The sequence below is a fragment of the Ursus arctos genome, unplaced genomic scaffold (genome assembly GCF_023065955.2).
Source record: "Ursus arctos isolate Adak ecotype North America unplaced genomic scaffold, UrsArc2.0 scaffold_9, whole genome shotgun sequence".
Lineage (NCBI taxonomy): Eukaryota > Metazoa > Chordata > Mammalia > Carnivora > Ursidae > Ursus > Ursus arctos.
In genome coordinates this window covers 37953665-37965950 of record NW_026623111.1, presented here as the reverse complement: position 1 = coordinate 37965950, position 12286 = coordinate 37953665, and the positions used below count along the sequence as shown (strand labels likewise).

At 42.2% G+C, this 12286-nt stretch overlaps 1 protein-coding gene across 5 annotated transcripts in view; it reads left to right on the top strand.

Moving 5' to 3' along the window:
- The window catches only part of CORIN (corin, serine peptidase), a 228265-nt gene that overhangs the window by 161399 nt on the left and 54580 nt on the right, over positions 1 to 12286 (top strand). For all 5 annotated transcript variants that reach the window (XM_057309874.1, XM_057309875.1, XM_057309873.1 and 2 more), the window contains 2 exons: positions 2135 to 2242; positions 9207 to 9438. In XM_057309874.1, the coding sequence (XP_057165857.1) occupies positions 2135 to 2242; positions 9207 to 9438 (340 nt within the window). The remainder of the gene's footprint in view (positions 1 to 2134; positions 2243 to 9206; positions 9439 to 12286) is intronic.

Below are 12286 nucleotides of genomic sequence, written 5' to 3'. Positions count from 1 at the left end.
CATATCAGCCAGGCACCTCCCTTTGGATCAGATTGTTCTTTCTTTCTACATAATTCATCTCTGTTTGAAATAATCTTGGATTCTTCACTATGCAATGGCAAGATTTATAAAGTATTTCCTTACATATGTGAGATGCAAGAAAGTCATATGATAAAATGGATCAAAAGTCAAATTGTATCATCTTTATATTGCTTAATCTAATGAATTCAACTTAGTAAATGTCTGTCATGGCGCTCATATGTCGTTAACCCCTGGGGATTTTGTGGCCGATAAAGCTTGCAGGCTCCTGGGGAAGATTAGCATGATACAAATAATTGTGCAAGTCAGTGTCTAACCGTGGAGTGAAATAGCCCATGAGGGAAAATTCAGGGAGCCATGTGCCATATATGGGATGCATGGCCTGGTACAGGGCCTCAGGGAATGTTCCCGGAGGAAGAGATGTTGGAGCGAAGATCTGAATGAGTGGAGTTGACTTAATGAAGGAAAGTAGGCCCGGAAAAAGCATTTCAGACACAGGGAACTGCTTGGTCAAGGTCGCAGGGAGGAAAGGAGCAAGGCATACAGAGGGTACTGGGAGAAGGCCACCGTGATTAAATCCAGGAGTGAAGGGGAGGAGGGTACGACTTCAGAATATTGTCACCAGGGATCCCAGGGTGGCTCTGCTAGAGAGGTTGGGGAGGGAAGTAGGAGGCGCCCAGACATACAGCCCTCGGGCTCTGCTCCCAGCCTTCCTGTCCAGCCTCCCTGAGGCTCTAGTGAGGCCAACCTGTACTTGTCCCACCCAGCCTTTGCAAATCCTGCTGTCTGCTTGGGACACCCATTCTACCTTCTTATGCCAACTTAACCCACCTGCCTTAAAAACTCCTTCAAGAAGCTTTCCCCTTACTGTCCTAATCTGCTCTGTCACCTTACATACACTTTCAACGGCACTGTGATCACACAGCATCGTTAGCTTCTCTGTTCATGGCCACACCCCTACTTAGAGTATAAGCTATTTCACTTCTTTTATCTTTTAATGCTTCATTGTCTAGCTTGTCACATAAGCTTGTCACACAGCAGACACTCAATATCTGCTGAAATAATGAATGCATGTTGTCTTATTTAAATTACTTAAGAGACGAAACTCATGGAAATGAGCCTGGCTTACCTTTCAATGACAATTTGACTCTGATGATATTTAAAAAAAAAAAAAAGGAGTGGCATCTCTTTTCTTCAAAGCTATGATATATAGTATTGCACATTAATGGAAAGAGTCCAGTATAAAAACATTGTCTTAGAGTTATAAATAAGAATGATTATATGTATACACATACTGTTATTTATTCTTTAAAATGTCTTGCAAGATTTTCTAGATTCCTGATGACATGTCTGAAAGTAATTGACTATTATGGGCAAGAGCTAGAAAGAGAACGGGCTGTAATTTATTACCTTTTCTATTTAACCTACAAATGACCAGGAAATCAATGGGAAAAGCAGTTTCCTCTCTGCATACCTTAAGGAAAAGCCATTAGGCTGACGCTACTGCTCTCATTCATTTGGAAACAAGAAACCCAATTCTCAGGTCATCACAGCTAGGCTTGTGATACTTTCCAAGGACATACGGAAAATATGGATCGCAGCTGCATAAGACTTGTACCATGACAAAGTACCCCCACCGTACTGCTGTTGATGCCCTATTTATTCTTAGGGAAAACATTTTCCTTACGGGGAAGACTAGAGTTGGGTGCAAATGAGTCCCTAAAATAATATCATTTGGTATTCAAGATTCCAAGATCATTATGTTGGCCTTTCTCTCCAATAACTTACATTTTATTCTGCAGTCAAGTTTATTCACCCAGGTAAACACAAAACACTTTTTTCCCCCATGAAAAGCAACAAGAGCCCGTTTTGTAGGATAGCTTGCCTCTTCTTTCTTCGTTCCTACAGAGTCCTTTGGAAATAAATGTGTTGTATTTGGTTTCCAGGAAAATTAATCCAGAAAGTTACGTATTTAACATGTGTTCAATATGTTTGGAGAAATTGGAAGGGAATTAAAGTTATGTCATTCCTCAGCTCCACCAGGCATCCTTGATACTTTCAATCCTAGTGTAAGGAATTTACAATGACAGCAAATGCACCTTTCCCCGCTCTGCAGGTCAGACTCCATGTCAAGAAGGCAACCAAAGATGCCTCTACAGTTCCTGCCTTGATCCTTGTGGCGGTGGCGCCCTCTGTGACCCGAACCTCAGTCCGAATAACTGCAGTGAGTAGTACAGCAGCTGACAAGGGCGGTCACAGCCTCAGGAGATGCTCGTAGCCTTTTTCTTTTGAATCGACATGAACATGTTGAAGTCTGGAATCCCTCCAAGTGTGTGTGTGTGTGTGTGTGTGTGTGTGTGTGTGTGTATACATATGTATACATATTTCTCTTTTCTTTTTTAAAGGTTGCATGTGGTAGCAGAAAAGAAACAAAATGGTCTTAGTTGACTTAAATCAGAAACAAATGTGTCATTGTGAACGGCCCGTAAATCCAAATCGCTTAATATCATTACCATTACTTTCAGTTCCACGTCAGCTCCTATCTGTTACTTTCTTGGCTCCATCTGCAGGCAGATGCTCTCTTTCTTCCCTCTTAAAGCAGAGCTTCAAAAATGGAAACTTTACCCAAGAAGCAAACACGAAGTTCATCTAAACAGCCGCATGAAAGTACGGCGGTCTGTTCTCCTAGTAACACTCATGCTCACCTTTCCAGGAACTTTGTGACCTAGAATGATCTTGTAGCTGTTATGTAAATTTGTCTGGGTGACAAATGGTGTAAACTATTGGCTACTCTAAATTCGCTTTCAGGAGGGGGAATTCCTGGGGGAGAGAGAATGGGCAGGAATAGCAGAGGGCTCTACGGGCTCTCGTGGGGAATGGAAAACGAATCAGAAAGCCCCAGCAGACTCTGATTTCTAGTAAGGAGTTCTTATTTGTGGGCTCCGCTTTCATATTTGGCTCACTTCTTTCCCTTTCTATGATTAATGTTTGGCCTCCTCCTCAACGTGGGGCTTGAGATTCAGAAGCCAGTCTGTCAGCTTCCAGTTGGCAAGAAAGTACGAAGGTATCTCCCAGCTGAAAGGCTGCAGGGTTCAGGTCCCGGTTTTACTCAGTGACCTTTCTGTGTCACTATGGGGCTTATGAGGGCCGCTCCTGTAACCGCAGGAGTGTGAGGGAGGCAGCCAAGGAACAACCCAGACTGAGAGGACTTTTGTTTATTTTCACGAGCACCTAATAACTGCGTGGCTAAAAGCATGATGCCCAGCCCTTTTCCGCTTCTGTATGAGAGAACAGGTGAGAGAGACGTTAACAAGACCATTAAGACATACTGCCACTTTACTCGCTCTAAACTGATTTAAATATGTGTGCCTATATGTGCGTGCATGACTACGTATATGTATGACTATGTGTACGTGTATATGCGTGTGTATGTGTGTATGTCCTGGGTCCATTGTTTCACTTTGCTTTATCCCCCAATCTGCTCTGGAACTTTTTCAGAAGTCTTTCTTTACTTCGCCTTGAACTTGGCGTGAGCAATTTTGAACAGTGACAGTGTCATCTCAAAGACACATGTTTATTATTAAAGTTGAAAGGGCAGTGTTGTTAGCCTGTGTCAGATTTGGGTGAGGAATATTGAGTGCATGTTGTCCTATTTTCTCCATTTTTGAAATATGTCAAAATTTAAAATTTAAAAATGTGTTACACCTGTCAAAAAGAGAAGTGGAAAGAAGGGCACTAGAGAACTCTGGCTCGTAGTCAAGCGGTATTTATGGCGTGCGTAACAATGTTCCAGGCTCTGGGATGGGCACCGGGCACTTTAATGGCGAAGGGAGACATGATTTCTGCCTTCCTGGAGATAACTTTTCAGTGTGGGAGAACACACTGCCATCTTTCTACTCATGTATACTACATTCGTTTTCTCTCTGTGTTCTTTCAATACACTCAAACAGTGTCTCTAGCATCTCACTGTCCCTTCAGCTCCTTCATTCACCACAGATGTTCCTGCCAGGTTCTTTCCGTATATGTCCAACAGACATTTGATCACCCCTCTTCTGAGTGCCAGGCACTGGGCTAGTCATTGGTCTCTCATTCCTTCTGTGTTATTAAAAATACCTTCCAATGGAAAGTAAAGGTGTTTTTTTTCTCGTCTTTCAAAGAACTTCATGATGGTGTATGTGTACTTGGTTCTCTGTAAAGTTGGACGAGTAACATCTTCTCTCAGAACAACTTCATGCCCTTGAAAATGTGATTAATTATTTGAAGATCTTTACCACTGGAGAGACCACAACTACTTAGACGCTGAGGCAGACTACACAACATCGTCTTTCTCTGGCTCCATGCTAATAAAAATATGAGTTTGAAGAGCATGGCTATTCTGTCTGATGGCGTCAGGCTCTTACTGGAGTTGCTGGGATTCTAGTCCTTGAAGACACTTGTTCTTGCTATCCCATGAAATGTTACGGGTATCTGAAGATAAACTTGCGTGGGACCCAAGCATCAGTATTTTTCACGTTTCCAGGTGACTCCAAATGTGCAGCTAAGGTTGAAAATTGTTACTGTAGTGGTTTGTTCATGACTAGGCTGCAAGGGTTTGTGACATCCCTGAAATTGAATGTGAAAAAGTCTTGATAGTTTTCAAAGTTTTCAGTGGAGAAGTCCATGGCTTATCTCAGATTCCCAGAAATGCCTACAGTTTTGTTCTGTTTTGCTTTTTTTAAAAAGCCTAAAAACCACGTCTCTGACGACATTGTGTACTGAAAGGCTTGAAGTATCACAGTATCCCCACATCCACTCATAACCCAGGCTCTTTAGTATCTTTGTGCCCTGCTGGAAGGCAAAATACAGACATATCCTTGCCTAAGGGGGTGGGAACGGGAATGTTATTTCCCCTCACTCTGGTGTGGGAGACTAATCCATCACTCCCACCTTGTAGTGTGCAATCCAGACAGCTGGGGAACCCTGTGGAAGGAGCAGTTCCTGGGCATGTGTTTCTCCCCACCTCCCTGTGCCCATGACCGCCGTGGCTGTATGAAGCCAGCTATGCCTGTCATACCCCAGGGATTCTCTCGTTCCTCACAGCGTTCCATTGACTGTTAGGTCTACAGGTTTACTCATGCATTGCTTTTTCTCCAACATTGAGGAGGCAATGAACAGCTTTGTTCTTTGAATAATTTCCTACCGACCTCTCAATTTGGCCTTCTCCTTGCAATCTCTAGTTGGAAGGAGCAAATAGTATAGGGGTGTGGTAAAGAAGCCAAACACCATAATGGTTGAGGACGTCAGGCCTTGGAAGCAAATGGTAGATGAGAGGAATGATCTCTAACTTAAAAGCATTCCCAACAAATGAGTGAAAAATAAATGATTAAATTAGAATAGTCCCATTTGGTGACCAGTTGTTCCCATTCGGTAACATGAATTGGTGAGTTAATGGGTCAAGGCATTGAGGATCTACAGCTACTCACATCACAAAAAGAGAGAAATCAGATACACTTTGCCTTCTGATGGAAGAACATTGTAGCACTGTAGTCTTCCCTAAGGGATGGAACTTAATCAACCCTCTGGATTCAGCTGCCAGTGTTCAGGAAGGAGGAAGGGCAGGGGAATGTATGTAACTTCACCAGGAATGGGTAGTCAGCAAAATTCAAACTCTGGCACACTTTACAGTCAAAACCCTGGGTTCTTTAATAGCTAAACTCTAATTAAAAATAAAAGAATGGAGGGGGAAACCCAGATTAAGAGACTTAGAAGACAAAACAAGTTTTCAAGAAGGGGTAGGGCTTAACTATAGTATTCAGGGTGCAGTGCACACTTAAGTAATAAAACTGTAAAGCAGAGGAAGGAGGATACTATGAAACTCAGTAGGTACTCTATGGAGAAAGGAGAAGGTTGGTAGAAGACAGGGTAAACGGACGGCCACCTGGGATGTCTGGCAAAGTTCAACTTCTTGATCTGGATGGTATGTACAGGAGTGGTCACCGCATAAAACTCATGAAACTACTAAAAATAATGATAAAGAGAAATAAAGAATTTGAGGCAAAGATGAATCTTAGAATATTGTGTATGACAATGGATGTTGAAAGTGACATTTTCTCATGTAAGTGACCATCACTTAATACATGATTTCCGGTGGCTGCAGAGTATTGCCTCATGGCAAGCATGCGACATTTAGTTAACAATCCCATCTTTAGGTTGAATTTAAGGAACATGGTTTCAGACTTTGAAAGGTGGGCTATCATTAGGACTCCATTAGGATCAAGTTTTTCAGCATATATTTATTAAACCTCATTTATGTTCAGGACAGTGTGCTAAGCACGGCTTCAAAATGCATGGAGAACAGTGAACTGCCTCATGTTTGTAACACGACTGCCCTCTAGTGCCTATCGACTGCCTTGCGTGCGAGTGAGTCTAATTCTTGAGATAAAAAAGCTCATTGATGCTGTAAATCATAGAATTTGAGGTTGATAGATATTTTGAGAGTTTATCTTGCTTAACACTCTGTGAGGAATGCCTTATGAAGGAATAAAACCCAAGATTCAATCACCCTTACCACATTCAGTAGAGATCCCCAGAATAATATATGATGGTCACTTAATCCTTTCATCTTCCTTGGCTCTGAAACATTGAAAGCTTATATCTCATCCCAAATCAAAAGCGATATAGTTCCCACATATCAAAGAAAAATATATCTATGTCATAGGTCTACTTATCATCTAAGTAAAATATACCAATAAACGTTTAAAACTTGATAAGGTAGAGGCACAGAAAGGAAAGGCGTATGCAAGAGAAAAAAAAAGACTGCATCGAAAATCTGTGTGAAGAATTCCACTTTTTGGTAAAATTATATTAAAGAAATTAAGAAAAATATAGTTAGAGTGGCATCTACTAACTTACAAGTCGGTCACGATGAATAATTAAGCAACAAGAGCAAATTGAGGAATGCTAGGAATGTAAGATTGTACTCTGACAGAAGCAGGCAAGCACAAACCTGTCCATGTTTGTAGACGCTTATATGTGTAGATACGAGCCAGTGAAAGGCAGGGAAGGATTCAAACCCAGTCTGTTGGCTTTGAGGGTAGGTAAGAGAAGGGGGGGCAGGGAGACGATGAACTTTTTCTTTACGCATCTTGCATTGTTTTTATTGTTATGAGGAATAGGCATTTTTTAATAGTATGAAATCCAAAAGATTTAAATGTTACTCCTCTTTCACAAATCAATGGACATGACAAACGGAACCAGCCCCCACACTTCCTCTGTGTCTTTCTCTTCTCTCCACCCTGTACTCATTGTCAGGATTGTGCCAACTTGACAACATTATCTTTTCCAGTACACTGAGACTGTAATCACACTTTGCCCGGAAGGCTTTTCATCAGGCTCCTTATCAACAGAATTTTCTCGAAGTCCTCAGGGGCTTTAAATGGAGAAGTGGTTCCAGAGCTGTTTTAATATCTCACCCCAGTCCTTATTACAAATCTGCACGTATATCACTTCTTGGTCAAATAATGAAGTTTAATTGAATAATGACTCTTAATAAGGCCTGCAGTCTTGGTGGGCCTGGGCAGACTCATCAACACGCTTGCTTACCTCTCACGACTCCTGCAACAGAGAGGGAACGGGAGGCTTTCTGCCAAGTTCCCCAAAACCCTGGTTATTCTGGGAAGGTTTCTTGTGCCATTCTTGCTTCACCTTGTCCCTCTGAGCTCTTGGCGCCTTTTAATACTGTTATCCTATCCTCATGCTTACACCAGAGCTACCAGGAAATGTGTCTTTCTTCCTATCAAGATTGTAGAGTGCCTTGATGGCAGGGACTCTATTTTTCATTATTTCTACATTTTAAGTGCCTAGGAGAGTTCCCGACACTTGCTCCCCCCCCCCATCCTTTCTTTCTTCCATTCTGGCGCTGTGCTAAGTACAGACTTTGAGATCAAGAAACAAAGTCTCATTTCTCAAAAATTTCTGAATTAGGGGCGCCTGGGTGGTTCAGGCAGTTAAGCATCTGACTCTTGGTTTCGGCTCAGGTCATGATCTCAGGGTCATGAGATTGAGCCCCGCGTCTGGCTCTGTACTCAGCAGAGTCTGCTTAAGATTCTCCCCCCCCCCCTTTTCTTTTGCCCCTCCCCCTTCTCTCTCTCTCTCTCTTTCTCTCAGATAAATAAATAAAATCTTTAAAAAAATCACTGAATTCTGTGGGGGATGCAAGTAAGTAAAGAATACGCTAGAGGGCAGTGAGTGTGTGGTTGGAATATGCCTAACATGGTAGGGTGCTCAGCAGAGACTCCTGCTGGGAACGGGAGGGGGAGAGTGGTTGGCCAGGAAGGCTCCCCAGAGGGGGTGTTTGTCTGTGCTGAGTCCTATAGGCCAAGCAGGCATTCGCCTGATGGAGAAGATGGGGAAGGATCATTCCAGGCAGCAGGTGCTGTTTGCTCCTGGCAGCTAGAACCATGACTGCATTCGAGGGGTGATTACAAGTGTGTCAAGAAGAGGAGATAAGAGCTAACAGGGCCCACAAAGCCATGCCATTCTTAAAATATTTATTGTCACCAAGGAAACACCAGTGATGAGATAGTCTTTGGTGCTGAGGCTGGCAAGTTAGGCTGTGGTTGGAGGATGAGACAGCCTTGGCTGCCAAGCTAACTGGTTAGTATTTCGTCTCATTAGCTCTGGGTGCCTCATGAGAGCTCAGCCTCCTCTTGCCCTGAAATCTTGCCGTCTTATATTTGAATCCACTGATCAACAATCAAACGTATAGAAAGAAATAATCTAATTGTCTATTTGACCAAATTCATTCATTTTTTTAAACGGCTGTGAAGATGAGGGAATATATTCATTAAGAAGTAATGAATAAATCAGAAGACATAATGAGTAAAAGGAAACATTAAAGAGAGGTGCTTTCAGACAGGTTGAGCCGAGGGAAAAAGCGAAGAAAGACTTTCTCTGACATGCGTACTGGGCACTGTGCCAGCAGCTGCCTGTGCAGAAATGATTCTGGGCTTGGCAGTTCCTTAACCAAATTATTTTCTTTTCTGATGGAAGTTATGTACTGTTTGCATTCTAGTCTTTAGTTATTTTTTTAAAAAGAAGGTAAAATAGATTTCAATTTTGTAAGTTTTAAAGAAATTGTTTTACATATGAAATTTGCTATATATATATACAATCATACATACACACCTATATGTGTGTTTTCTTGTTAGGTCAGTGTGAACCAATTACGTTGGAACTCTGCATGAATTTACCCTACAACCATACGAATTATCCCAATTACCTTGGCCACAGGACACAAAAGGAAGCATCCATCAGCTGGGAGTCCTCTCTTTTCCCTGCACTTGTTCAAACCAACTGTTACAAATACCTCATGTTCTTTGCTTGCACCATTTTGGTACCAAAATGTGACGTGAACACAAGCCAGCGGATCCCACCCTGCAGGTAATACAATGAGGTCACCCCCAGGCATCCTCATTTTCCCCTCAGGGAGAATCAAGGGATCAGAGACTTAGTTTGAGTTTAGACAAGGTCCATATTGCTAAGGAGCTCTGTATTTAACAAATTATGTGTTTGAAAGGTAAATGAATTCTTAAATGAATATTTGAGTAAGAATTCGTTACCCAAGTACCACACAAGGGATGTATGAACTGCCTTTGATAAATAGTTCACATATTTTATTTTTTTAAAATTTTATTTATTTATTTGACAGAGGGAGAGAACACAAGCAGGGGTAGTTGCAGGCAGAGGGAGAGGGAGAAACAGGCTCCCTACTGAGCAGGGAGCCCAACTCGGGGCTCGATCCCAGGACCTTGGGATCATGACCTGAGCTGAAGGCAGATGTTTAACCGACTGAGCCACCCAGGTGCCCCAGTAGTTCACACACTTTAATCAAATACAATCATACATGTTTCACTTTGGTGGATCAAGAAGTGTTCTAAGATGTGAGTTAGCAGAAGAAGGGGTGTATCTGCTTTTTTCCTCTGGCAACATTGATGTTTTAAAATGCTGCCTCTTGAGAGCGCTCAAAACTTAGAGACATTGCATAAGCAGTGGCCTGAAGGTCGGACAAGGGAGAGACATCGCTGACGTTTTCCTGCCTGCTTGGATGAAATGAGGGGTAGCATTTCAAGCCTGTAGCTTGGATTTAGGATGAGTGATATCCTACTTCAGGTTAAGAGCACTACTCTGGAGTCCACCATCTGGTCCAAGTCCTGGCTCTTCTGTAGCTGCTCTGTGGCCTGGGCCAGATTCCTCCGTCTCTCTCAGTCTCAGTCTACTCTGTCTGTAAAATCAAGACGGGGCACCTGGGTGGCCCAGTCGATTCAGCATTTGCCTTTGGCTCAGGTCATAATCCTGGAGTCCCAGGGTCCTGGGATCGAGCTCCATGTTGTCGGGCTCAGCAGGGATTCTGCTTCTCCCTCTCCCTCTGCTGCTCCCCCTGCTTGTGCTGTCTCTGTCGAATAAATAAATAAAATCTTTTTTAAAAAAATAAATAGATAAAAATAAAATCAAGACAGTAATCGTGGTTGGGTTGGGTTGTTGGGAGGTCCAGTGAATGTGCACAAATGTCAAGGCTTCTGGCTGTGAGCTCTGAGCGCACAAGAGCTGTGATGGTAGGACACTACCGCTTAGTGGCAGTTTGGTCTCTCTTCTCTACCACGTGTCGCGGTGTAGGCAAAGAGTGTACGAGACAAGACAGCTGTGGAGAGGTGGGCAGCTGCACTCTTTGTGCTATTTTCCATCAAGGGGTGAATATACAGATGTGCTTGTCTAAATGTGAGCAGTAACTAGGGGACCCATATGCTGGGATCAGAAGTCACTTGGAGCTTTAAGAAAAAGCAGGAATACCGATAGAGAGGACAGATGGGAAAACAATCAATGAAATACCAACTACCAAATGATGACAGGGAAGGAGCAGCTACAGAGGACAGGAAACAATAAAATTTCAAAATGAGTTGGGGCACTGAATAAATTATACAAACAGATTAAAAGTTAATGTTGCCTTGTGCAAACATAATTCTGAAAACTTCTGTAAAATGCCTTTTAAAGTATCGCTAAGAAAACGTCTCCTCATTTTATTTTGAAAAGTTATTTCTAAATTTTATTCCAGTTTGGCTGAGCAAGGTCAAGGTTAGTGAATAATAATTTGTGATAATCCTTACCAAATGCTTGCATTGATTTTCTTTTCACATGTTTAAAAAAATTTCCCTAATGGAGTATTCTCTGGAACAAATTTACATCCGCATATGATTAATAATTTCAGAGCTTATGTTTCACATTAAAATGCCCAAGACAAGACTGACCCTGAGATGTTATTCAATCAACATTTTAGTGAACTTCCTTTGGCTACTTTAGTTCTGTTTCTTCGGTTTATATGTACATCCTTCATTTTCAGCGGCTCTCAAAATGAATTTTACATTCTGATATTTGCTTGTAAAATTTTTTTTTAATATTCTGACAAGAATCCTACACTCATGTGTTCATGAAGCAATGTTGCTTTTGCCAGGCCCGCTTATGGCTCTTAACGTTTAGTTTTTAAGTTACGAGTCTGAAAAATCTGACATTATCGAGCCCTTACAATGTGTTAAGTATTTTAGGGTGTGCTGCTCTGTTGTCCTCAAAATATCCTTTTGAGGGAGGCCCCTACCATCGGGGTTGCTGCCTGTGGCTGAACCCCACATAGGTCAGGATAAGAGCGGTGCCCCCTGCCTTTGCAGTGCGGCACATTGTCTTATTTTTACCTTATTACCTCACTGTATTCTTTTCACGTATTATTGTATGATTTCCATTTTATAGAAAAAATAGGATGTGGTAGAGTCAGGCACTATACAGTGCTCTGTATAAATTAGGTATCCTGTGGCTAATTTAAAATTGCGGTAATTAAATTGTAGACTTTTTTTTTTTTTTTAAAGATTTTATTTATTTATTTGACAGAGACAGAGACAGCCAGCGAGAGAGGGAACACAAGCAGGGGGAGTGGGAGAGGAAGAAGCAGGCTCCCAGCAGAGGAGCCTGATGTGGGGCTCGATCCCAGAACGCCGGGATCACGCCCTGAGCCAAAGGCAGACGCTTAACTGCTGTGCCACCCAGGCGCCCCAAATTGTAGACATTTTTAATAAATCTGCAACAAAGCTATTAGTCTAACAGAGTTATTGAACACTATTGAACATCCTGTTTTTGCAGAACTAACACGGGAACGCCATGGCTTTGTCTTCACCTGAGCTCTGAGGCTAAGCACAAGACTTAATGCAGCTAGAGCTTTCTCTGAAACTTCCCCATTCTATTGTTC